The sequence below is a fragment of the Euleptes europaea genome, chromosome 21, assembly GCF_029931775.1.
Source record: "Euleptes europaea isolate rEulEur1 chromosome 21, rEulEur1.hap1, whole genome shotgun sequence".
NCBI lineage: Eukaryota > Metazoa > Chordata > Lepidosauria > Squamata > Sphaerodactylidae > Euleptes > Euleptes europaea.
The window spans coordinates 6,165,724-6,191,469 of record NC_079332.1 but is presented as its reverse complement, the minus strand read 5'-3'; the positions used below and the strand labels follow the sequence as shown (position 1 = coordinate 6,191,469).

At 49.6% G+C, this 25,746-nt stretch overlaps 1 protein-coding gene across 1 annotated transcript in view; it reads left to right on the top strand.

Moving 5' to 3' along the window:
• The window catches only part of IQCE (IQ motif containing E), a 25,096-nt gene extending 1,132 nt beyond the window's left edge, over positions 1-23,964 (top strand). The window contains exons 2-21 of the mRNA XM_056866433.1: positions 2,495-2,542; positions 3,471-3,513; positions 3,753-3,893; positions 4,797-4,931; positions 6,127-6,197; positions 7,291-7,416; positions 7,996-8,046; positions 8,697-8,767; positions 9,954-10,026; positions 10,892-10,941; positions 14,735-14,886; positions 15,269-15,324; positions 15,490-15,692; positions 16,697-16,799; positions 18,483-18,647; positions 18,823-18,846; positions 20,032-20,133; positions 20,398-20,525; positions 20,909-21,027; positions 23,801-23,964. Coding sequence (XP_056722411.1) covers positions 2,495-2,542; positions 3,471-3,513; positions 3,753-3,893; positions 4,797-4,931; positions 6,127-6,197; positions 7,291-7,416; positions 7,996-8,046; positions 8,697-8,767; positions 9,954-10,026; positions 10,892-10,941; positions 14,735-14,886; positions 15,269-15,324; positions 15,490-15,692; positions 16,697-16,799; positions 18,483-18,647; positions 18,823-18,846; positions 20,032-20,133; positions 20,398-20,525; positions 20,909-21,027; positions 23,801-23,964 — 2,025 coding nt within the window. The remainder of the gene's footprint in view (positions 1-2,494; positions 2,543-3,470; positions 3,514-3,752; positions 3,894-4,796; positions 4,932-6,126; positions 6,198-7,290; positions 7,417-7,995; positions 8,047-8,696; positions 8,768-9,953; positions 10,027-10,891; positions 10,942-14,734; positions 14,887-15,268; positions 15,325-15,489; positions 15,693-16,696; positions 16,800-18,482; positions 18,648-18,822; positions 18,847-20,031; positions 20,134-20,397; positions 20,526-20,908; positions 21,028-23,800) is intronic.
• The last annotated feature ends 1,782 nt before the right edge of the window (positions 23,965-25,746 follow it).

The window sequence follows — 25,746 nt, the reverse complement described above, 5'->3', positions numbered from 1 at the left end:
TGATTCTGCCTTAAGTTGTAGAGAAAGTCGGCATATAAAAACCAACTCTTCTTCTTCCATGGCAGAATGCGAATTCGAACCTGGGTCCCCTGATCCTTGTCTGACACTCTTTAACTACTTACACTGGCTCATCCGCAACCTGTCCCTTAGTGCTCCATATGCCTCCCCAAACACTTCTCTGTGATCCCATTTTTTTCACTCACTCCTTTTCTTTGAAGCTTTTGGCAGAAACCCCTTTGCCTTTCTGCTGCCCTAGACATATAGAGCTAGAAAAATGAACACCAGCCTCTTCTTGGCTGCTCTTGTCTCCCACACACCTTCCCCATTTGGTCTAAGTTTCATGTTATTTGAACCCGGGTCTCCCAAATCCTAGTCCGGTGCTATAGCCACTACACCATGCTTGCTCTTGTGTTTGAGAGCTGTAGCAAGGTAGTTGTTAACCACACGCTGGTTGCTAAGATTTAGATTTCCTTTAAATTGTTCACAGTAAAGGAGGGGAGAGAGTATCTGGGAGAGTCTAGCTACTGGAGATTCATATATCCACTGGTTGTCCCCAGTGTTCATCGGTCTGCTTTCAGGCTCTGCGGTCTCCCCTGCTTTGCAGTCTGATCACCACCGCAGGAGGGCAAATTGGCTGGGGAAGATGTGGTTGGAGATCAGATTCCCCAAAAAAGATAGCAAAAATAATTCTGCCAATCTGCTGTGACTTCAGGAAATTAAAATCTCTGCGGCAAGTTGCAAGGGACAGAGGTGCCAGCCTGTGCTGAGACAAACAAGAAAATGGCTCTTATCTCTTCATGCGCCCCACCTTTCCTGCCATGTTTTTTAAAAAGGTTTTCTCCCTTTCCCACTGAGCCAGATCTAGATCTCACTGAAGTGGGGAGGGCTGGCACATCTAAGGAGGGCAAAGGCAGCTGCGGAAATGAGCCACGGGGCCCTTCCTTCGAGGGTGACCTATTGGCAAAAATAATAATAGTAATAATCTCCGAACCACTATCTTTTTAAAGGAAATGAAAATCCTCCAAATGTTCCTTCTTGCAAATATCAGGATAGGGTTTGTAAAGCACGCTCACGTACGTCTCTGACCCCACGGTGCAGCGTTTGAATTTGGGGAGGGTGTATTCCCGCATGGTCTGCTGATCCCTCTGGATTCTGGATCTGGCTTCTCTGAAAGTCTCAGCAGAGAGAGAGAGAGATTACGTTCCTTGCTCTCGTGATTTAAAAGCTTAGAAATGTGTGACCTGTTATCTGTCCCGTGCTCAGAAACTAGAGCAGGGCTGGGCTTTCCCGGGGCTGCAGGTTCTGGCTTTAAACCCTGAGGCTGCAGTTTTTTGAGGCCTGTCTCTGGTTCCCATGGCTGTTTCCTTCTGCCATAGTATTTGTTGCTCAGAAGTAATTGCCAGTACAATTGGTGCTGGCTAGTAGTATACCTGGCTTCAGAATGCAGCTGGGTGAGTTAGTTTGAATACTGGGATTTTGGGGTTCTGCTAACTCTGGCAATGGTTTTTAAAGTCTGCCTTTCATAGAATCATAGAGTTGGAAGGGGCCGCCAAGGTCATCTAGTCCAACCCCCTGCACAATGCAGGAACCTCGCAGCCACCTCCCCCCCACACACCCTGTGACCTTCTACTCCATGCCTGTATCTGTGAGACTGCCATGGAAATGCAGCATATTGGAAAGGGTCCAGGGCACACAGTTCACGCAGGTCTTCGATCGGACCTCTTGTGAGCCAGCGTGGTGTAGTGGTTAAGAGCTGTGGTTTCGAAAGGTGAACTGATCTGGAGAACTGGGTTTGATTCCCCATTCCTCCACGTGAGCGGCGGAGGCTAATCTGGTGAACTGGGTTTGTTTCCCCACTCTTACACATGAAGCCAGCTGGGTGACATTGGGCTAGTTATAGCTCTCTTAGAGCTCTCTCAGCCCATCCTACCTCACAGGTTGTCTGTTGTGGGGAGGGGGAGGGAAGGTGATTATAAGCCAGTTTGATTCTTCCTTAAGTGGTAGAGAAAGTCAGCATATAAAAACCAACTCTTCTTCTTCTCTTGGGTCCCAGCGCTGCTCAGATGAAGTGAGTAAGTGTACCAGGAAAGGAGAATTGATGAAAACTGCCCCTTGCCTTCTGTTAGTGGAAAATTCAGTCTGAATCCAGCCCCCCCACCACTTGCCATGAGTGATCTCTTCATTGAAACCCCGCCCCCGAATTCCAAGGAGCACAGATTGTGTGTAACTAAATGCCTTCCAGGCCACAAAAGCTTCTGCCGCAATAAATGCGCTAGTCTTCCAGGTGCCACATGAGCCTTAATGGCTGGCAGTGCTCTTAATGGCTAGCAGTGCCCTCCATGAACATCACCTTACGAAAATGGCCTGCGTTATACGATTCCTGAGACATCTCCACCTGGCCCCTGCTGCAGACAGACTATGGCGAGTTTCCTCCACTTGTTTGGGTTGGAGAGTTTGCTTGCTTAATGATGGTATATCCACACTTATTCCACAGGTAGAAGAGAGTCTTTCTGCAGTCACCTACGAATCTGATACCGAAACGGTGAGTTTGGCCAGCAATACAGCCTTGGTCCACATGTATTTGTTGGTTAGTTGGTTTGCTTTCTTCATTTATGCCCCACCTTTTTTCCCAATGGGGACTCAAGGCGGCTTACATCCTTCTCCTCTCCTTGATTTTATCCCCACAACAACCCTGTGAGCGTTGGAGGCTAATCTGGTGAACTGGATTTGTTTCCCCACTCCTACACTTGAAGCCAGCTGGGTGACCTTGGGCTAGTCACAGCTCTCTCAGCCCCACCTCCCTCCCAGGGTGTCTGTTGTGGGGAGAGGAAGGAGATTGTAAGCCGGTTTGAGTCTCCCTTAAGTGGTAGAGAAAGTCTACATATAAAAACCAACTCTTCTTCTTCTTACATCACACTGGCAACACATCACAGAGTTTATGCTAGAGCATAGTTTGTCCGCGCATAAACAAGCCTGAGTCACATCCTTGTGTGCTCAACCAAACTTGGGTGTGCAACCAAGTTTTTACCTGGCACTAGTCAGACTGCCTTGGGGGGGGGGGCATTCCACAGTATAGGGGCCACCACCAAAATGGCCTGTTTATCGTCTGTTTGGATTGCATCCTGTGTTCCATACATAAAGATTGTACAAAAGTTTGTACAGTCAGAAATATCGAAGTTTAACTGGAGGTCTATAGAACTGAATAAGGTTGTTTTTAAAAAATTAGTTTGTTCTGATGAAAATTTCAGCTTTTGGGCCTCCTAACCTACCCCTGCCAATGTTGGGACTTCATTTCACCTAAATCATCCCATTGCTATTGAGGAAATAATTAGAGCTCCACCCAGTGACGTAACTATTACTGCCACATAGCCTAGTTAGAAAGGTTGACACTGCTCATTAGCTGTGATGTGAAAATTGTACCACACCTGCCTGTCGGTGAATTTCAATACACAAAAGCATTTTCCTTTCAGAAGCCGAAGAAGAAATCTTCTCGCAAGCCTCCCAAATCCCCAAGTAAGCCACAATTCAGTCTTCATCTTTAACTTGTCCAGTACCTATTTCTTAGGGCCGATCAGAATTATTGTGTCAGCTTGTGTGAACCCGTTATTGGGCAGAGGTTGCAACATTTAGAAAGTTAAGGAGGAACGAGGCGGGTTCTCGTGCCAGCTCTAGCGGTGCTGGATGCTGAGAGGCATGCTAACTTTTTCTTTTCTTTAAAAAGCCCAAAGTACCATTTTCTTTTTCCACCATAGAGTCTCCTTACTCCTCGAGCAACTGCCTCCATCCTAAAAAGCCTTCGTTCCTGAGATCCTTCAAGGGGGCGAAGAGCAAACGTTTTGATGTCCCTTTGGGGAAGGCCTCCGAGCAGCTGTGGCGAGCATCGTTGAGGCAAGGTACCCGTCCGGTTGCTTCCTCGTTCGAAGGCCTCCTCCTGGCCTGAGAAGATCGCCTGCATCCCCACTTGGTGAAGGTGACCCGAGACACCCTGCGCCACACGGCAGGAGCCATGTGCCGTGGCCACAGTGGCTGGAGCATTGATGTTCGTTCCCCGCGACCCTGACCTCCTCCGGTTATCTTTGTGCGGGAAGGAGCTTCATTGGCACAGTTCCAATCATTACTATTGCCACTGTCGGGGCGGGGGGGGGAGTTTGTGCCCCCACTTCTCAGCCTGAAACCAGCCCCCAAGAGGCGGAGCCCTAACCGGAGAGCGCTTCCTCCACTTTTAGCACAGACTCTAGCAACAAAAAGTTTGCCTGCTGAAGCCAGTCCTGATGGAACGCCTTTCGTTCAGAGCTGAGAGCCAGTGGGCATGTATTGATGCTGTGCCCGAGCTGGTCATCCCCAATGGGGCACCGTGGCGCCCACCGGTGGGTTTCCTGGTGCCCCTTTTGGCTTCTTCCCCACCGTGTTGCTGCCCCCCTTGGCAAAGAGCCAGTCCTAGCTTCCCCATCTGAGCAGGAGAACCCGGAAACAAAACAACCGGCTGGAGGACCAAGACCAATCCGAAAATGGCTGCTGCGGGGTCCCTCGGCAGCCATTTTCGGATTGGCCGGGGGTAGCTGTTTTGTGCTGGCGCCTGCTCCCTGTTCTCAGAATTCTAAAAGTGCCCAAAGACTTATCAAGACCAGGGGCACTAACATCAAACAGTTGGGAACAGGCTTGCATTTGGGCACTCCCTCCCCAGTCTGACTCTTCGGGAGTGCCGGTTTCTACTGATGGGCAAGTCAAGCATGCAGACTCAGAAGTATAAAGGTACCCAAGTAGCTTATTTCTCTCCGCCCCCCCCCCCTTGATAGATGCGTGGGTCCACCAGACGAAATCAGACCACAACGTGGGCCTTGCACAGTCTGCTGTGTCTGACAGCACCCCAGAATATCTGAAGGAAGCCCTAGGCATGAAGAAGCCGAAACACGCCCGTTTCGCCACCAATGGTGAGTCCTGCAGCAGCCTTATGGGAAGCTTTGGCGAGGCCCCTTGTTAGGAGTGTTCTCAGCCAGCCCTACCCAGAGGTCGGAGGATGATGTCTGTGCAACGCTCGTGTAGCATTATGGCTAACAGTGTCATCTTAAGGGGTTAATACATTTAGAATCATAGAGTTGGAAGTGACCACCAGGGTCATCTAGTCCAACCCCCTGCACAATGCAGGAAACTCACAACTACCTCCCCCCCACAACCCCAGTGACCCCTACTCCATGCCCAGAAGATGGCCAAGGTGCCCTCCCTCTCATGAACTGCCTAAGGTCATAGAATCAGCATTGCTGACAGATGGCCATCTAGCCTCTGCTTCAAAACCTCCAGGGAAGGAGCGCTCACCACCTCCTGGGGAAGCCTGTTCCACTGAGAAACCGCTCTAACGGTCAGAAAATTCTTCCTAATGTCTAGATGGAAACTCTTTTGATTTAATTTCAACCCATTGGTTCTGGTCCGACCTTCTGGAGCAACAAAAAACAACTTCTGAGCCCATAGACTTAGAAGGGCATGGCTCTGCATAGGATTGCATTGTAAGAGACTGAGCCGCAAGCCAGGAACCTTGCCAGAAACTCACGAGGTGGCCTTAAGCCAGCCACTGTTTGTGTTCAGGGTGGGGATGGTAATGTGGCCCACCGTACAGGGTTGTGATTAGCAATGCTGAGATCATGCGGATTGCGGAGAGATTACAGAGTGGCCTTTGTAGTAATGGCCATCCTGCTGCCTGGCATCGCATTCTTTCCACCGTGGACAAATGAGGGACATGCTTCGAGGTGGACGAGCAGCTCTTCTCCTGGGTAAAGTGCAGTGGGAGAAGGTATCCATATTAGCTTCTCGTTTTATATAGTGGTGAAAAAGAAAGTCAGGATTGCTGGCTAGGAAAGAGTGTGTCAGGCTGAGATTGGGAGAAACGTAGAATATCATCCTTGCCTCCTTCCAACCTTGGCATCCTTGGAAAAGCGTCCTTCGCACACGATACGAGAACCAAGGCACCAAACTTTTGAATGAAAAGTTGCCATGGACACCGGAACCTCCGTTTAAGAACCCTTCTTAGTTTGCATTTATCTTGACTCGCTGTTTGGAACAGAAGCGTTAATATCCGACAGGCTATGAAGTATCTAAAATGTCGAAATTCCTTGTTTTTGTTTTCTTTTCTAGGCTATATCCCGGGAACTCCGAACTACAAAGAAAAGGAAGATATGTACGATGAGATAATTCAGTTAAAGAAGGTGCCTGGGCTCTTGTGTGTGCTGTGCATTTCATAGAGACATCGAGCTGGAAGGGACCTTGAGGGTCATCTGGTCCAACCTCCTACACAACACAGGACATTCACAACCACCTCCCCCCTCACCTCTCCCAGTGACCTCTGCTCTATGCCCAGAGGAAGGCAAAAAACCCATCCAGGATCCCTGTCCAGTCTGGCCTGGAGGAAAATTCCTTCCTGACCCCAAAGTGGCGATCGACACTAGCTTGGGCCACAAGAGCCGATCACTGGTTCATCCCTTCCTGCCCTCCCTCTCACAATCTGCCTAAGTTCACAGAATCAGCCTTGCTGTCAGATGGCCATCTAAAAGGTAAAGGTAAAGGTCCCCTGTGCAAGCACCGGGTCATTCCTGACCCATGGGGTGACGTCACATCCCTACGTTTTCTAGGCAGACTGTTTTACGGGGTGGTTTGCCAGTGCCTTCCCCAGTCATCTTCCCTTTACCCCTAGCAAGCTGGGTCCTCATTTTACCCACCATGGAAGGATGGAAGGCTGAGTCCACCTTGAGCCGGCTACCTGAAACCAACTTCTGTTGGGATCGAACTCAGGTCGTGAGCAGAGCTTTTGACTGCAGTACTACAGCTTACCACTCTGCGCCACGGGGCTCTTGATGGCCATCTAGCCTCTCCTTAAAAACCTCCAAAGCAAGAGAGCCCCCCACCAACTCCTGAGGAAGCCCGTTCCACTGAGGAACCGCTTTCTCAGGAAGTTCTTCCTAACGCTTAGCTAAAGGCATTGGGCTGGACTCGGCAAATTGTGGCCTTGACGATCGCGGGTCTCTCCTGCATTTCTGCCCTGCTAATACTTTCCAATGTTGGGAATGTTGATTCTCATGGTTGCGCTAACAAAAGAGGCAGGAAGAGCGATCTTGTTCTCTTCCCCCACCACACTACACACACCCCATACATGACTGCTTGTTCATGGGTCGACTTTTCAGGTCAAGGTGGGACCGCTAGGGTAAGGGGAACACAGGCAAGATCCATGAGCGTGAATGCCTTCTGTTGACAGGTTGCTGGATAACAGCCTGTTATTTTTTTTTTTCCTTTCTCTTCGCGTAGGAAATACAGGCTCAAAAATGCGAAGCGGATCGAATGAAAACAAAGCTTCGGCGGCTGGAAGAGGAGAATAACCGAAAAGACAGGCAGCTGGAACAGCTGCTGGATCCCTCCCGGGTAAGCTGCGTGGTCAGTGGCGAAGCTGAGAGAGCGGCGTTCGAAATGGCTCATCCAGCTGTTTCTTTTTCCGTGCAGGGTGGAGATGGGTGTAGGGTTTTGCTTCTAAACCTGGGCGTCAGTTTGGCAGGCAGGCAAGACAGGAAGTCGCTGATGTCCTGTCTTCTGCAAGGTAGCAGGGTGCCTGACAAATATTATTGATAATCCTAATAATATCAGCACAGTTGCAGAACTGCGCGCTCCACGCCTCTGGTAAAAGTCAGCTCCAGACCATGAAAGCATGGTGGGGGGAAAGCACCACCAAGTCGTAGCCGACTGACGGCAACCCCGTAGAGTTTTCAAGGCAAGAGACATTCTGAGGTGCTTTGCCACTGCCTGCCTCTTCATAGCACCCCTCGTCTTCCTTGGGGGCCTCCCATCCAAGCACTAACCAGGGCTGACCCTGCTTAGCTTCCAAGATCTGATGAGATGGGGCTGTCCCGGCCCCTGTCCAGGTCAGGGATGTACCCCGCAATAAATGTTAATCTTTCATGCTTCCTCAGACGCTCTTCTAGTGTTCTTATTAGTAGCCTTTTTCTTTTTATTTAACAGGGCTCTGAGTTTATCGGGGCGTGGACAGAGCAAAGGAGCAACAACACTTGGGTAAAATGACACCTTTTGCTCTTTGTCTGTGGCTTGATGTTTGTGGATGGACCAGACCTCAGTCAATTCATAGGGAGACCATATCACCAAACCGCATAAATAAGGCACAGTGAAAAAGTGCTAACAAGGAACTATTAACAAATTGCCCTGTGTCCATACCTTGCTGTGGGCTTGTTGGTACTCTGATTTTAGATGGCATCATTCCTGTTTTCTTCCCATTGGCCTACCTGTGCTCCTTAACAGTGAGCAATCCATGAGGATTGTAGGTCCAGCTCTTCCACTGAATTATTATGCACTGTCTGCAGAACTGTGAATGGAGTTGTGAACTGGGAATGCCAGGAGGCCACTGGCAGTAGGGGCTAGTTAGAAGGGAGAGTGTTCCACAACCCAGTGGGGCTGCCACCAAAAAGGCCCTGTCAGCGCCAGCCTCGTGTTACGTAGAGAAGGTGGCCGGAGCAGAGTCTGTGCCTGATGATCACCGTGCCTCATGAAATGTGTTATTTTGTCGGCCTAAGGCAGCCCCATTTTCTGTGGGTCGGTAGGCCACCCGGTCCTAAAAGAATCTTACTCCCAGTAAGCATTGTGCCCATGCGATAAAGTCAGACTATGCTTCAGGGGAGCCCCCTCCCCCGTTCTTCTCTCTCCATTAGGTGATCAACAGCTTGAAACAGAAGATTCTCAAGCTGGAGCAACAGTGTAAAGAGAAAGACAACACCATAGAGTACGGCGAGTTTGGCATTAATGTGTGCGCAAAGGGATTGGGTTGGTGGGGGGCGGGTAAAGACGGAATGAAAATTGCAGAGCTGTTCTGTGTGCAGAAGTGGGCGCGAAAGCCTCAGTGAGCCAAGCAAGACCTTCTCTCCCACGGCTGAAAGCGAGACTGCCCGTGCCGATGATGGGCGGGTCTGGGCGAAACGGGAGGGGGGCGCCTTAAAGACGAACACGCTTTATTCCAGCGTGAGTTTTTGTGCGGGTCAAAGTTCACATCTTCGTGCCCGAGAAGAATATCCGCACAAGACAGTTGTGGGTGTCGAGAAATGGAGCGGCCAGGAGAAGGGGTCCCCTCTTCAACCCTCCTCTTGCCGTTGTGGGGGGATCCATTCGGGTTATCTGAGCCCAGCATGCCCCAAGCTCGCCAGGGCTCGGAATCTAAGCCAGGTCAGCCGTGGTCTGTTCTTGGATGGGAGACCACTGAGGAAGTCCAGGGTTCGTATGCAGAGGCAAGCGATGGCAAACCACCTCTGAAAGCTCTTGCCTGGAAAGCCCTGTGGATGGGGTCGCCATGAATCACGCCGTGACTTGACTGGGGGTCCGGTCCCAGAAGCTTGGGAGCCAGCGTGGTGTAGTGTTTAAGTGCTGTGGTTTGAAGCGGTGGATTCTGATCTGGAGAACCGAGTTTGATTCCCTACTCGTCCACATGAGTGGCGGACGCTAATCTGGTGAACTGGATTTGTTTCCCCACTCCTACACACAAAGCCAGCTGGGTGATCTTGGGCCAGTCACACTCTCTCAGCCCCACCTACCTCACAGGGTGTCTGTTGTGGGGAGGGGAAGGGAAGGTAATTGTAACCCGGTTTGAGTCTCCCTTAAGTGGTAGAGAAAGTCGACATATAAAAACCAAATCTTCTTCTTCTCTAGTGACAGTGGGTTTGGTCATGCTCTGAGTTTGCTGCACCAAACTGGTTGTCTTCGGCTGACATGACAGCAGAAGGCTACTAGAACTAGCCATGATACTGGCAGTATTCTGCACTGTTGGTGGCATTACCCTTGTGAGCAAGGGTTTTTTTTTTTTTTTTTTTTGGGAATATAACATGGTCTTAATTCTAATCAGTGTTTGTGATTTATTTCTGGATGTTTTCCCAGGTTTATTTACTTTATTTTATCTCTCTTTTGTTGTTGTTAAAAAGCAAACTCCAGACAGATATCAGGACCACAAATGCAGAAGAAATGCGGATTTCTCTGGAGACCTGCTATGAGGAAGTATGTTTGTTCATGTTGAAAGTGGGAGAAGATACTTTTTTTTTTTTTTAAATCTAGAGGGAAGCCTGGAACCACTTAAGATTGCTGGAGTTCTCTTGGGTGCCCTGGAATATAAACCACAAACTTTCCCCTCCAGAAGATCCTGGGTTAAATATATGCCTAGAAAGCCTTCGGCTCCACCAGACATTGTTTGTCTGAATCAAGCCAGGATTGTGTATAGGAAACAGAATCCATCTATAAATTAGACACAGCTCTTTCCGCCTGATACATGTGGTTATTTTGCATAATGTATTCCACTCCTCCATGATCTGAGAAGGGGGCAGCCAGGCAGGCAGTATACTGACGTCTTGCACTCTGAGAACCGCCAAGCCTCCTCAGGCTTACGCGCTCGCTCTCTCTTTCTGTCTTCGGGAATTTTATTAGGCACTGCCCGTGTGCTTTCTAGCTTATTGTCCATTCCACCAGAAGCTGAATTTAAACAGAGAGAGCGCGCATGCTGGAAATCTCAAGACGTTGGAAACTATGCCATGTGTCGAATTGCCCACCTGGTATCAAATACTGTGCTTGCGCAGAATCGGGGACTGCCACGTAGACAGCAACATCATTCCACCCTCTTCCATTTCCCCACATCAACGACCCTGTGAGGAAGGCCAGGCCGAGAGTGTGTGACAGGCCCAAGGTCACTTCTATGGTAGAAGAGGGGATTCGAACCTGGGTTGCCCGAGGTCCGAAGTTCGCCGCTCTATCCACTACACCACACTGGCTCTCGTTTCCTTTGCTTGTTTCCATCTGCCCAGATCCAGCTTAGCGGTGCCCATTTCCTTGCTGTTTGGGTTCCCACCCTCTGTCCTCTTGTCTCTTACAGATCCAGAGGCTCCAAGCCCTGCTGGTGAAATCAAACTCGACGGGACAGAAGTACGTTTATTTCCTCGCGTTTGTATGCACGTGTATAAGTTTTTGGGGGCTAATCTATACACTTTCCTAGCTAGACAGTAAAAAAAAAAGTATACAAATGTCATCATTTAGGTGCTCTTTGGGGATTTTGTTTATTGATTTATCGACGCTATTTATAGCCCACCTTTCTCGCTGAGGCTCAGAAGGAGATGGGGAGAAGGTGCCTTTTTTGGGAAACTCCGTTAGACAAAGGGTTCCCTGGAAAGAACCTGGTAAAGGCTGCCACCCTTCAGGGACCTCCTGAGAACATCTAGACTGTGCGTCTCCTTTAACGTCACCATATCCCTGCCTCTGGCAATGTTCTCAAAGGATTCCTACACTTACAATAAGAACATAAGAAAGGCCCTGCTGGATCAGACCAAGGCCCATCAAGTCCAGCAGTCTGTTCACACAGTGGCCAACTAGGTGCCTCTAGGAAGCCACAAACAAGACGACTGCAGCAGCACCATCCTGCCTACAATGAAGGGTATTTACAAATGAGTGACCATTTTAGATTCGGCTCCTTGCACAATGAAATCTGTACTTGTTAAAATGAAGATAGTGGCTTCTTGGAGACTACAGTTCCACCCACCCCCCACACTCCCCATCTAAGATCCCGTTTAAGACCAAACAGTTGTACTTAAAGCTGCCATCTTAACGCCTGCTTACGTAGAAATGGGTTACGCTGGCATCAGTGGGGTAACTGCATGGGATGGAACTGTTCAGTGTTCTTCAGTAAGTCATTCCAAGGAAAGGGAAAGTATCCCCATAGTCCGGGTAGTGAGACATCTTAAAATCTCAATTGTTTTCGCTCGGGGCAAAGAATATATGTTTTGTAGCCCTACAAAGAATATATGTTTCTAGCTCTCAGTGGGTACAAAAGGAGAAAAACTGGGCATTGCACAGGGAACGTTGATCTGCCCAGGACTTGAAAGCAGGGGGAAAGCTAGGGGCTGTGTCTTGTTTCCAAAGGTTGGGGTCTCCAGCACAGTTCCCCTGAACCCCAAGGTAGTTCAGTCGTCGTAAATGGCCTTACCGAAAAGGAAAACGAGCTACACAGCAGTGATAATCTGTGGTAATCGGGAATGAAATGTGCTGTTTCTTGAACTCGGGTCCCTAAACATATCATAAAAGTTGAGTGTATGACTGTGACCCGATGTTGACTGTCAAAAGGATAGCCAGAAGGCTTCTTAGGGTCTGGATCTTGGATCTGGTTGGGGAGGCAAGTAATTGGCCCTGCCTCAAATCCACTTAGCGGTGCTAAATGCTGTATGAACCTGACTTCCTGTCTGCCCTTGCCCCGGCCACAATCCAAACACACCTGCTTGTACCTCCATATGCACATCCCCCTGCCCCAAACATCCCCAGAACTGAGGCCACAGCAAACCTGCCTCTACGGTTCGCTCCCTTGGCCCCAACTGGACTAAACAGGGAAGGCGGCATGCGGGGACACCCTTTGGTTCAAGTTCAGCCACGCTGGCATGAACTGCCGATTGATTATTGTAGCCTCCGGCTGACAGCAGAAAATGTGCACCCCCAAATGCCACAAATTAATCATGAATAAAAGGATGCACTCGAGAGAAGAACCACTTGATGCTGATAATATATATGGCTGGTTTTTCAAAGGTCAAAGGCCGTTTATGCATGTGAGATTTTGCCTTGGATTTGCCACTCTTTAGATGCACATTTTCCCCATCCAAATTCTCAGAACTCCACAGTAAGCCCCCATGCAGAGTTTTGAGAATTCGGATGGGGAAAATGTGCCGCTAGAAAGCAGCAAATCCAGGGCAAAACCTCCCGTGCATAAATGGCAAAATCACAATAATCTGTTTTTAAAGCCCAATATGCAGCTTTTGTTCATTTGTTCGTTCGTTCCTGTCTAAAACTTCAGTGCATTGTTAGTAGCAATATTCTGTAGCGTGAGAACTAGGGGGCACATCTGGATTGGGAATAGATTGTAGCCAAACGCCATTCTTGGGGGTGGGGGGAGAAGAGGCTTAACTCTCCAAGTTGCCCAGATGGAGATCAGGTGACAGTCAGAGAAGGAAGAAAACCACAGAAGCCCTCGGGAAGAAGATGGGGGGACAGAAAGAGGCTGTGCTATTAAAGGAAAGCTGCAGGACTCCGGAGCTCAAGGTAGTTTCTTTTGGAAAATGTCAAGTAAGATTAACTCAGTTTTTTCTCTCTCTTGAAAGCCACTAACAGCAAGGCAGCCAAATGCATCTAAGGGTGGGCATTCAGGGCTGGAAATGAAGCTGAGGCCCAAGGCCTAGAGAGGCAGGTCTCTGAGCTTCCAGTGAGGTGGACCCATGGGGTTGCGATCCCGACCACAGTTGCCCACAAAAATTCCCACTCTTAAAACCTTTGGGGTGTGTTTATCCGTGAGCAGGTCCGGTCGCAGCTGGGCTGTCCTCCCTGCACCCCCCCCGGTCAAGTCACATCTGACTTACGGCGAACCCGTAGGGTTTTCAAGGCAAGAGATGTTCAGAGGAGGTTTGCCATTGCCTGCCTCCGCGTCACGCCCCTGTTATTCCTTGGAGGTCTCCCATCCAAATACTTGCCAGGGGCAGGGTTGAGAGTGTATGACTGACCCAAGGTCACCAGCAAGCTTCCGTAGCCCGAGTGGGGATTTGAACCGGGGTTTCCCAGGTCCTAGTTCGACACCTTAACCACTACACCACACTGGCTCTACCTTGAACAAAAGTCATATGTTGTTCGCCAGCTTGTATCCTGGTGATTTCGATGGCATTTCATTCTTGCCCTTCCGTACGTAGCCATCTTCCCTCGCCTTTTCGGCACGAGCTGGTTAAGAACCATACATGAACCCATTTTAACGATATTAAAAATGTACTTGGGTGCACAGTTTACTGTGCCAGTTGCTTAAGTCTTCTTGGAAGGGGCTGGTTAGGGAATTTGGTTTTAAATTACAGGGGAGATCCTTGGGCTGTCTGTGCACCCGTGCCAAGGTTACCTCCAGCAGCTTCTGTTCTAGATCATTGCTGCTGTTTTTATGAAGGGGTCTTTTCCCACCTTGACTTTCCGCATCCTGGCTTTTTAGGTCAGGCACTGATCTCAACGTATATCTCATGCAAAATTAAAAAGGCACTCTTGAGCACGATAGCAGGATATTTTAAAACCCACCGGTATATTTTACTTGTACCTGCTTTTAAAAAATGAGGTTGAAAACCTTACGTTTCTCATTAGGAGCCATTCCATACTTAAAAGATTAAGGGGGTGGGGGAGAGTATGGGGAGGGGGCGTAGCTCAGTGGTCAAGCATCAGAAGGTCCCATATTGGATTCCTGGCATCTCTGGCTAAAAAGGATTGGGAAGGAGGTGGAGTGAAAGACCTTCACCCAAGACCCTGGAGAGCAGCTGCCAGTCAGAGTAGGCAATGCTGACGCCAGCCCTGGCTAGGAGAGCTATCTGAACTCCCTCCTTTTCCCTCTTGGATGCAGCTCCCACCGTGAGCTGGCCGTGGTGCTGATAACTCTTTTCGACCTTCCTTTTAGTACCCTCCGACAGCAGTCAGAATTAGAATACAGCGCAAACTTTATAGCTAAACAGTAATTTGAACCCAAGTCTCTCTGGCCCAACAAGTGTTCTCTATCTCACACAAGCTGTCGATTCTGCTATGCTGTGAAAGTAACCACTGTGTTAGTTATTGGTTGTTTTCCCCACACACATATATCCAAGCCTCTGGCCAGTTATCCGGTTTATTGTTAGCGTTTCCAGTCTTGGCCGCAGCTGTCTCTCTCCCCCTTTCCCGAGCTCAGGTCTCCTCCCGAGAGCAAACGCCAGAAGGTGCTCAGCGCCGCCGTCCTGCAGCTGTCCCGGAGCATCAAGGAACTGCAAGAAGAGAACCGGAACCTCAAAGCGGACCTGCAGCAGGTGCTGAGAAGCTCCCCTGCTGCTGGAAAAGCAAAGAGTAAGTACTTCGGATGCTCGAAAAGTGGAACAGGCTCCTCTGACTGGTCTACCGTTGCATTGAAGGGACTCCAAAGAGGGTGAATGCTTTAAAAAATGGAAGCATTTGTAGAGACAGAACCAGAAATCGAGGGCAACCAGGGACCACATTAAAAAAAATGACTTTGTAGGCTACCAGCTTTAACCGTGGGGGAGGGGGTGTTCCAGAGGTGAGGTGCCACCACTAAGAAAGCCCCGTCATCTCCACTAGCAAAGGCTCCAAGAGCAGGGCTGGCAGGCCGGTCCGCACAGGACTTTAGGTTCCTGCTGGCCAGCGGGTGTTTTCTTTCAGTGGGGGGGTTGGTCTCTGACTTCCTGTTTGGAATTTTGTCAACTTTCCTCAGATTACACCGAGTGGAGCAGGCAGAGGCTGGTGCGGCGGATTTCCAGGCTGGAAAAAGTGAGTTACGGAAACCAAAAGGCCGTCTCGTGGCTGGTAGAATGGAAAAATGCGAGAGGTTCTAACCAGGCTCCTTGGGGCGCTCGTTCGCGTTCGTTTTGTGGTTCACTGGAAAAGAACGGGGGGAAATAATGTTCTCTCTTTCTTTCCCTTGTCAACTTCTAGAAAATAGCCGAGATGGAGAACGCCCAGCCGCAGATCCCCAAGACCAGCACGCTGCCGTTGTTCACTCCACCTGCTTCTGCTCGCCTGGATCAACCGGTTGCCAAGGAATCGGACACCCCAGGCGAGTGCAGCCATGTCTGCAGGCTGGCGAAGAAACTGCAAGGCCAGCGGGTTGTTCTCTGGAATCAAGTGGCGGCTAAAGAGTTAAGTCTCGGTGTCACCTGACAAAGAAACCCGCCCTCTTCCTTGCAGTCTGGGGGTCTATAAACAGTCTCGAAATCCTGTTTTATAAGTGAGCCTTTAACTCATTCCCTACTGGGTGAGTCTTTAAACTGTATGTTCCTTGGGACAGGGACCCATCTTCTAGTACTCTGCAAAGCATGTTGGTAGCCTGTTGAATCGTTCTCAGTTATTTATAATCTGTTGCTCACAGATTGTGTTACCGTTTTACCACTAGCCCTTCCCGATGGGCATTAATCTGGAAAAGCAGATTGTCAGTCTTTTAATTTAAAAATATAAAGAAAGTCATCAGAAGCCTTTTCGGGTTCAGAAGGCTTGTTCCAGGATTAGATTTTAATGTTTGATTCGGTACCCAGTTGCAAAGTAGGAAAGGCCTGGTTTAGAAAAACACTGTAAAAAACAAAATATTTAATTGGTTTTCTCAAATGTCAATAGTGTTGGGTATCCAGGGCTAGCCCAAGACATTCAGCTTCCCCAAGCAACTCTGTGATCCAAGAATTATGTCCTAAGACTCCAAATAACGTCACTGAGGAAGGGCACGAGGCAGGCTGTCGCGTCTGACATTCTTCTGTGAGGCTGGCAGGTCATGCCTTTTGGGTCTCGAGGGTGGTTGAAGCAGTTAGACTAAGATCTGGGAAACCCAGGTTCGAAACCCCGCTCTGCCATGGAAGCTCGCTGGTGTCCCCAGCGCAATGGCCGTTTCTCAGCCTAGCCTACACTACAGGTTTGTTGTTGTGAGGATGAAAAGGTGGAGAAGAAAACAGTGCTTGGTCCCCACTGGGGAGAAAAATAGGATATAAATCTCTCTCTGTATATATTCTTGGTGCCGCAGAAAGCAGGCATCTACCGCAAGCAACTGTTTGGGCTGCTGGTGCTGTAGGGCCAACCCTGGGAGGCTATCTGCAGGCTCCATGGTTCCCGCAGTGAGAAACTCAGGGCAAATGATGAGTTTTTCTCGCTTTGACAGGGAAGAGATCCAGAAGCTGAAAGAGAAGGTGAACAAACTGGAGGCAAAGCAACGAGCGAGCCGTGGACAGGCCAGACTCGATACCACAGGGCCTCCCGTTCAGGTACAGGGCACCGTTCGGGGTTCATGGCGCCGTCTCTTATCCCACGGAGTGATGTAGCTTATCGTGGCCTCTCTGGGTGTCGGACTGCAGCTTTTGTGGTTTCTTGGATCGCTGCCATCTTAAGGTTCTTTTCCAGCGTAGTGTAGTGGTTAATAGCAGTGGTTTGGAGCGGTGGACTCTGATCTGGAGAACCAGGTTTGATTCCCCACTCCTCCACATGAGCAGCAGAGGCTAATCTGGTGAACCTGGTTGGTTTCCCCGCTCCTCCACACAAAGCCAGCTGGGTGACCTTGGGCTAGTCACAGCTCTCTCAGTCCCACCTACCTCACAGTGTGTTTGTTGTGGGGAGAGAAAGGGAAGGACATTGTAAGCCGGTTTGATTCTGCCTTAAGTGGTAGAGAAAGTCGGCATATAAAAACCAACTCTTCTTCTTCCCCCTGCCAAGCGTATTTGTATTTCTTCTCTCTGTGTGTGTATGTGAGTGTGTGTGTGTGAGAGAGAGGGCTGTAACTGAGATTAGGTCATAGGCGATGCAGTAAAATCCCAAGAACTGTATAAATAATGGAAATCAAACACATTTGGATAATGCCTTTTATTGTGTAACTTTCTACATTTGGTCATCACAGAGAGGGAAGAAAACCGGTCAGTCTAGACCCGTTTGGCCGGGTAAGCGGCTTCTGCCGCTTTGGGATCACCCTGGTTGTCCCTGGTTGGAGGGAAGAGATATCCCCAGCCACCCGTCTTAAAGGAAGCCATCTGCCTCCTCTTAAACAAACGGGACACGGTTCTTTTAGTTCTCCAAACCTGTCCAACTTGGGAACATTGCAGTACACAATTCTAGCGGTGTGGCCAACTGACGGGGCAGCCGAGTCTTGCTTTGCTCTCTTGCCCCGGCTGGCTGCTGTGGCCCTCTTGACATCTTGAGACGGAGGCCCCTTCCAGACTCGTTGGTGCTTTGGCCAAAGGGGACTCCGTTCAATTCCCCCCCCCCCCATATAAAACCTAGCAATCTGACTTTGACACTGAACAAGTTGATGGTTTATTACTTCGCACTGAGAATTCATAAATCCGTGACATTATTCATGCATTCTAAATACAGCCACAGTTTCTGTGTCCATGGCTGTTTGACCCCTTAGGCAGAGGCAAGCCCAGTTTTTGTCCTCAAACCTCCCAGAACCTCCCTGTTCACTTTCCCCTCCCCCTCTCCTGGCCTCTGTTTGGGTCCAGGTTGTAGTCTGAGAACGCCTGGCTTGTTAGGCTCTCCAGAGACTCATATCCTCCCTAAGCAATGGCTTGGATCCCCTGGGACATTTCTACGGGCAGAAGGATTTCCTTCTGCAGAGGGCAGCTTTCTCGCCTTCCTTCTGCAGAGGGCAGCTTTCTCGCCTTCCCTCTGCAGCCCCAAGTGTCCCCGAAATGAAGCTCCCAGGGGATGGGGGACCCTCAGGCACAGCATGAGAGGGGTATTTTGGGCTGCAGCAGGAAGGGGCAATGCTGGAAAATCCCTCCCTGTGGACAGAGGTCACTTTTTCAAAAGTCTGTGATCACCACATTGACACCGGTGGGCTCTTATCATAGCCGGTGTTCTCTCCTCCCAGCTGCCTCTGTGCAAGGAGGTGGAAGTTCCCTTCTCCCTTTAACTGCTGATTGTCCACTTGTATTCTCCCCGATATTTATTTTAAGAGCCGGCCGGAATCGCCCACCAGCAGCCACCGATCCCATCCATCGAGCGCCCTACGTTCAAGGGGTTCACACTCAAGGCGTTCGCCGCCGTGTTCTCCCCCGCACCACAGAAAGGAACAAGCAGCTCGAATCATCCAAAGGTGGTGGAAGGCATATAAAACCAAGGTGATGCTCTTTCAGCAACGTGGAGGGGCTTACTTTGGGAGCTGGGAGAGGCTGCTGCTGTGCACAGTATTGATGCGGGGGGAGGAGGGGAAATTCAGCAAGGGGGGAAGGTGAGTTGATTCTGTTCAAAAGACAGGAGAAGACTTTGTTTTAATTTGCTGTCTCTCCCTTTCAGATGGAAGAGACTGAGCTGGAGGAGGTGAGTCTGTAACTTCGGCGCGCAGTCAGTGAGGCGCATGGTCTTTGCGTAGAGCATGTCCATTTGCCGGCTGGGTGATCTCCTCCAACCTCCAAGGGCCACAGAAACACCGTTCAGGCTAACTTTGGAGTGGGCAGTCGGGCCCTCGTGTGAAACTGGGATCTCCAGCAGCACGTTAGCAGCTGCTTTTGTGCTTCTGTGTCCGGCTGCTGGCATCTCCCTGCTCTGGATTCTGTGTATTTTATTATTATTTTTGCTGTCAAGTCAGAGCTGAGACTTACGGCAACCCCTTGTGGGGTTTTCAAGGCAAGAGACGTTCAGAGGTGGTTTTCCGTTGCCTGCCCCTGCGTAGCAACCCTGGACCTCCTTGGAGATCTCTCATCCAAATTCTAATCAGGGATGACCCTGCTTAGCCTCTGAGATCTGGTGGGGTTGGGCTAACCTGCGCTATCCAGGTCTCTGCCACCCTGATATTTTCACCCGGCTCCCGTCCCTGTATTGAATCTTATTTTTGACTCTACCTCAGTGCTTATGAGCGCTTCTTCGCAACCATGAGGACTAGAAACGTTGCTTTTAAAAACAGGGAGGGTGTTGGGAAGCTGAATTGTGTGCCCAGCACTGCATTTAGTGTCTCCTGCACTTGGGTGGAATCACAGGGCGTGTCCTGCTCTGGTTAACCATAACTAGGCCGTATTCATTTCATGCAGCTGACACACAGCAGACACCCCTACTGTTTCCATTGCTTGGGGCCCTCTGCAATTAAGACATTTCTGTGGTGAGAGATGGAGGCTTCCTCGCAACCGAACTTACCCGCTCGCCTCTCTCAAATCTCAACTGGCAAAGCCTGCTGGGTAGCTGAGATCTAAGATGCCGGCAACAGCTGAGTCGATGCAATGTCAATTGCTAATATTTAGTTGCATTGATTTGACAGATTGGTCTGTGCATGTATATTCCTTGTTCCGTTTCCACCGCAGGGGTCGCAAGCTAGCGGGCCTCTTAATTCCAACCCTCGGCCCAAAAATCAGCCATTGGGCTTTGCTGCCCGATTGGCAGGGGAGCATTTTATCGCACGAGGAAAACTGCCCTAGGTCAGGATAACTTTCCTTTCCTCCCTTAGGCTGTGCTTTAATTTGCAGCTGTCGTCTCTCAAAGGAGCCAACGTCCAGTTATCTTTTCTTCTGTTAGGTGTCCGCTGTGCTCCAGGCGGCTTTCAGGGGACATTTAGCTCGCCAGAAACTATTAGCCAGCAATGCGCGAGGTCGGAATTCTCCCGACGCTGGAACTGAGGTAACCGTCAGGGCCAAGAGGGAATCAGACTCAGCCGGCGTCTGCTGGGTTCCCATTCTAGGCGAGCAGTCCGCAGCGGGAATGTTCTCGGTTTTAATGCCACAGCTTATCCAGCTGCCTTGGTTTGTTTTCTGCTTTTCCAACTAATAATAAAGTCAATGCTGAAACAGAATGAGTTCAAAAATAAATGTCGGGGATCCCTGTGTAAGGGTACCAAAGGACACGACGAAAGCCAATGCCTCCTTGTTGCGCTTCTGCTCCTAGAACTCCGGTTTGTTGTTCAGGCCCCTCTCTTCAAGATTGGCAGCAGGCGGCAAAGCAGATGAGGAAGACTTGAGGCTCATCCAGTCTGTCTTCAGGGCTCACACCGCACGGATGCAGGTGGAGGAAAGGTAAGCCAAGGGCAGGTTGTAGTCACCTGATGTGATCCTTTTAACTGGAGACGGAGAGGTTCGAACCTGGGGCCTTCTGTGTGCCCGGTGCTCGGTCTGCCAATGAGCCCCTAGCATGAGTTTCTAACGAATACGTGCAGAGCAGAAAACATTTTAAGTCTAATCCTACCCTTATAATATACTGTCCCCCAACAACTTTAAATCCCACTGGATGCTTTCCACCCAGATATTAAACGAAGCAAGCTCGCTCATGATTTAGAGCCTCTGACCTCCGAGTCTGTCCTTATCTTAGATCGTCTGCTTTTCTGCCTGTGTTGCTCTGACTTCACTCTCTGCTGAAGCTGTTTCATGACCCTTGCCAATTCTCTCTCTGTATTTTGCAGGCCGCCAATCTCTCGCCTGGCAAATGAGGAGGCATACCCAGCTCCTGACGCCGGAGAGGGAAAGCCGGTCTGGTCTCCTTTCAAATATTCCCCTTTAGTCTTCACTACACTGAGTCCCGGTAAATCTCCTTTACCTTCCCAGTCTGGGTGCAAGCAGTCATTCATACGCCTCTTTTAAAAGATGCTATTGTTTCTCTGGATCCCCAGTGCAAATTAACGTTGGCCATCGACCCTTGCCAAATTTCTGGGAGGCTTTTTTTGCCTGGCATAGGGCAACTATCCCATAAAAAGCATGTAAAATGCACTTGAGTTCATTGAATAGAGAGGAATACAGTGTTTTATCGGGTTTCATCGACTCACATTTGTGTAGCATGTTTATTCCTTCCCCTCCCCCCCCTTCGAACCAGTGCTGCTTTCCACATGGTGGTGCGACGCCCGCCCCGTTTCCCCAGCAGCCTTTGACGCAGGCGTCACCAGCATGGGGCATCTTTGGTGCTTCAGGTCAGCAATGCAGACGAGGGCCTGCCCCACAACTCTCCACTTCTGGGGCCGGGCAGCCCCCCGGCCCTTTGTCTTCCAGCAGAACAGCAGCACTATCGATCCCCAATGGTTATCGCTCTTCTATCTCGACGACGGGACGCTCCATCCCATTGATTTTTATGCGGGGGGGGGGGGTCCCGGAGTAGGTGTCAATTACTGTTTACTTCACCGAGGCTGTTGTGAAGGCTAATAACGATCATAATTTAACTGCTTAACTGCTCTGCAAGAGCCTATCGGCCCAAGGTGCAATTCAGACATAAAGAAAGGGTCAGCCCATTGTGGGAGGGCAAACAGACGGATTGTCTGTCGCATTTATTTCTTGAACTGGTAATACAAACAATGGACAGCTTTGTCTATTAACAGTCATCAGCGGCTGCCTTCTGGTCACGCTCTGAGCAAGCTTTTATCTTGTAAACCCGGAAGAGAGAAAGGGTGTATATGTGTTCATGTTGTCATTTGCTTGTAACGTTGCGTGAGGCCGGTGGATAAATGAGGAGTTTCTGACATTTACCGGTCACTCTTGAGAGCTACCGAAATGTCTTTGTCAATTGTAACATTTCATTTATTGGCAAATTATGCCCTTTACTAAACGATGGAGCAGTATGGTAATTCCAGTGAATTTTAATTCCCCACCAATACCCATCTAGACATTAGGAAGAATTTTGTAACCGTTAGAGCGGTTCCTCAGTGGAACAGGCTTCCTTGGGAAGTGATGAGCTCTCCTTCCCTGGAGGTTTGTAAGCAGAGGCTAGATGGCCATCTGTCAGCAATGCTGATTCTGTGACCTTAGGCAGATCATGAGAAGGGAGGGCATCTTGGCCATCTCCTGGGCATGGAGTGGGGGTCACTGGGGGTGTAGGGGGGAGGTGGTTGTGGGTTTCCTGCATTGTGCAGGGGGTTGGACTAGATGACCCTGGTGGTCCCTTCCAACTCTATGATTCTACCCCTTAGCCGAAATACTCTCAGTCTGTCTCCCCTGATATGGCAAGACTTATGAGGATGATGTACATTTTTATCCTGCCTTTAACATAAGGCTCATGTGTGCATGTAATACAGTTCTGACCGTTGAGCTGTTTGGGGTATTGACAGATAAACGTACAGCGGGGGCTGCGAATTGTGAAACAATTAGTAGAAAGTTCACCTATACGAGGATCAGAAAATAACAGGCTCTGTCGGCAGCCCGTAACTCATTTTTAGTTTTGCGCAGCCCAAATGCAATAGAAATATACATGGAGAACATTGTTGCACTATTCTCCACCAAAACACAAATCGCTAGCAAGTGTCATGTCGGCACAAAGTCCTGAAATGGGAGAGAAGGAGGGGGAGAGATTTTCAAAAAGCACAGAGTGATAGCATGAATAATAGGCCAGAGGGAGAGAGCCTGACCTTTTTAGATCAAAGCAATTTGTTTAGGGAGATGGACCTCTTAATTATTCTGTCTGCCTGAGAGGAACCACCTTTGTTTTTCTTTCTTCGCTGGCACAGCAGAGTTAATAAATCACGCTCAGAAGGTCTCTCCTGTTCTCACACGCCAGACGTTGTTGCCCGGGTGTCATCAGAATGCTTCGAGCTTTATCGCTTTTGTAAAAAGCACTCCCCCCCCCACTTAAACAATACCCAAGCGAGATTGCAGATAGTGGGTACATTTTCTTGAACACCCTCCTCTGTGTGGCATTCGGCTTAAAGACGGGTCTTTACCGGCTTAAATTGACGCACACCATAAGGTCTGTTTAGAGCTGCTTTGTTCAGCATCAAAGCCCCCTTATTTTCTAGCCGGTGGCCGTGGTGACTTCGTAATAATTGATGGGGACAGGAAAATAACTTTCCCAGTCAGTGGTTGCTGATCTTCACGACTGCTTTGACACTAAATGGGAAAGACGTCGGCAGAATGATTGACACAGTGAAGCTGCACAGTCTGATTAAAGTGTAGATAAATGTTTATTAAGGAATAACATACTAGGCAGTCAAGCTCAAGAGGCTGAGGCGGTCTCCTAACTACATAACCAGCTGAGAGCAGAGTGAGAGAGAGAGGCTGCGTGACTTCCGAGGAGAAGGAGGATGTTTCCCTAAAGATATCAGTCTGGAGACAGACGTGAGAGGACGCTTAAAAGGATGGAAGGTCCAGTTCTCACCATCCTAATTGTCCACCTGCTGCCCCCTGCAGGGGAGGGGGGTCTTCTTCTCTGTCTTTGTATACCAGACATTGCCTGTTCTGACAAAACAGCCTGCTGGTGCCTGGCCCAAAGAACCAGTCGGAATTATTCAGAACTTAAGGCTGTTCCAGCAACGTAATGGCCCAGGGAGCATCATTCTTCCCAGAAGGACTTGTCTTTGTCTTGGTTCTTGTTTCAGCCACATCCCCCCCGAGTCACCCGCAGACCCCTCCCGTGCCGCCGGCGGACGAGGCCCATTCGGATGACTCTGACGACATCGTCACCGTGTCTCCGTCACCGGGGAAGAAAAAAGCGCCTTTGGATTGGGGCAGCTCTCCGTCACGTCCTCTCTTGCGCTCCTAGCTGCTTGCGGGTGGTCGGCCTGGTCTGCGTGTGCTTTGGGACGCAGGGGTGAAATGGACTGTGCCACTTCCGGACTTCAAATCGGGGTCACGTTTCGAAATGAAGTTGCATTCTCTTGAAAGGGAACTTAGGTGCCAAGTCAGACCTTTAGTCTATCAAGATTGGTTTTGTCTTCTCTGATTAGCAGAGAGGCTCTCTGGGGTCTTGGGTAGAGGTCTTTCACATCGCCTGATCCTCTTAAGAGGCCGGGAATTGAACCTGGGACCTTCTGCATGCCAAGCGGATGCTCTACTCTTGAGCCACTGTAAATGTATTTCCCCACTGTTTATGGCCAAGGGTCACTATTCTGTTGGTCCTTTTTTGTTTTTTGGGGAGTGGGTGGGACGGCAAGACCAGCACAGACCAGACTGGTAGGAGATGCATTTGGGAAACATCTCTGTGTTGTTGTTTTTAAGGTGTCCCTTCTGCCCTGAACTTGTGTTTTTGTGTTGTTGTTTTGGAGGGGGGGCACCTAGTTTCCCTTTCAGGAGAATGTGCACAAAAGTTGAAACTACACATTGTAAGGACAAAGAGGTGCTCTCCGAAAGAGCAGCTGGGGTAAGCCGCCCCCCAAAATAAGAACTTTTGAGCTTTGGAAACAAAATGTTAGTGAAAATGCAAAAAAGACCATTGGCGCCCGAGCTTTCCTGTGGCTCTCAAACCATAGATGCTCACAACCAAACATTTCAAAGCCTCGGAAATGAAAGCAAATCTCCGACTAAGAGGGAAGGTATTTTGCCCCATGAGTTAGAAGATAATGGAATTAGCAGCCACGTCTGGCTTTTGCTAAATAATATAATATCAACAGGTTCCTAATTTCTTTATCTTCTGGCTCCCTCATCAGACTGTCTCTCTCTTGCCAGAGACTCGTCTGTATCTCAAAACATGTTGTCATGTTTAACCAGCATAAAGCATTTATGTTTTTTTACCTTTAAATATAAATATAATACTGTGCTCATTTTTAGCCTGAACTGATGATGCACGCACCTCCAGAAGTTTACTTTGCCTTCTGCGTTTCCACCAGTCAGTTGCTGTGGTTGTCTCCATCGCTTCTGCCACCGAGAATGAACCTGGGAGTACCCTGTGGTTTTTACAGGAAGGATGCACCACCCTCCCCTCTGTTGTTATTCATGCCTTGACGGCTCGTCCCAATCGATGCGTGAAAGGGCCGCTGCGATCGCTCATCTTCCCTCCTGACCTGACTGAACCTAAGACAGAGGACCTGCTGTCCCCATTGATCACCCTATTGATTGTCCCCGTGCCACTGCCGCCAGAAAGCAAAGAACGGGAGATGCCGGCCACAGCCGTCATGCTCTCCTGGACAACATGAAGGGTTCCCGGAACTGTGAGGTCCGAGAAGGATGCAAAGAAGAGACCAACGCACAGAAGGATGCAAAGATGAGACCAATGCATCCCAATTTTTCTCGAGCGGCGAGAGAGCATGAATCCCGCTGCAAGATGCTGGATACGCATGAGCTAGAAGGGAGGTCTTTGGCATGTGTGGTGAGTGGGACGGCTTTGCCACGTAACAGCTGAAACCCAGTTAAAGGAAGGACGTGGATTGATTGTGCCATGGAAGTGCCACGAAACTCCCGGTCGACTGGTCCCACTTTACTGGAACCCCCTAAAATCACTTGCCTTTTCAGGAGAGTGGTGGGAAGGGAGGCCTGCATTAGCATCTCCTTGTCCCTGCCAGGGACAGTCTCTTAAACAAGACTTCCTGAGGCCTGGAGTTGTGTGCAC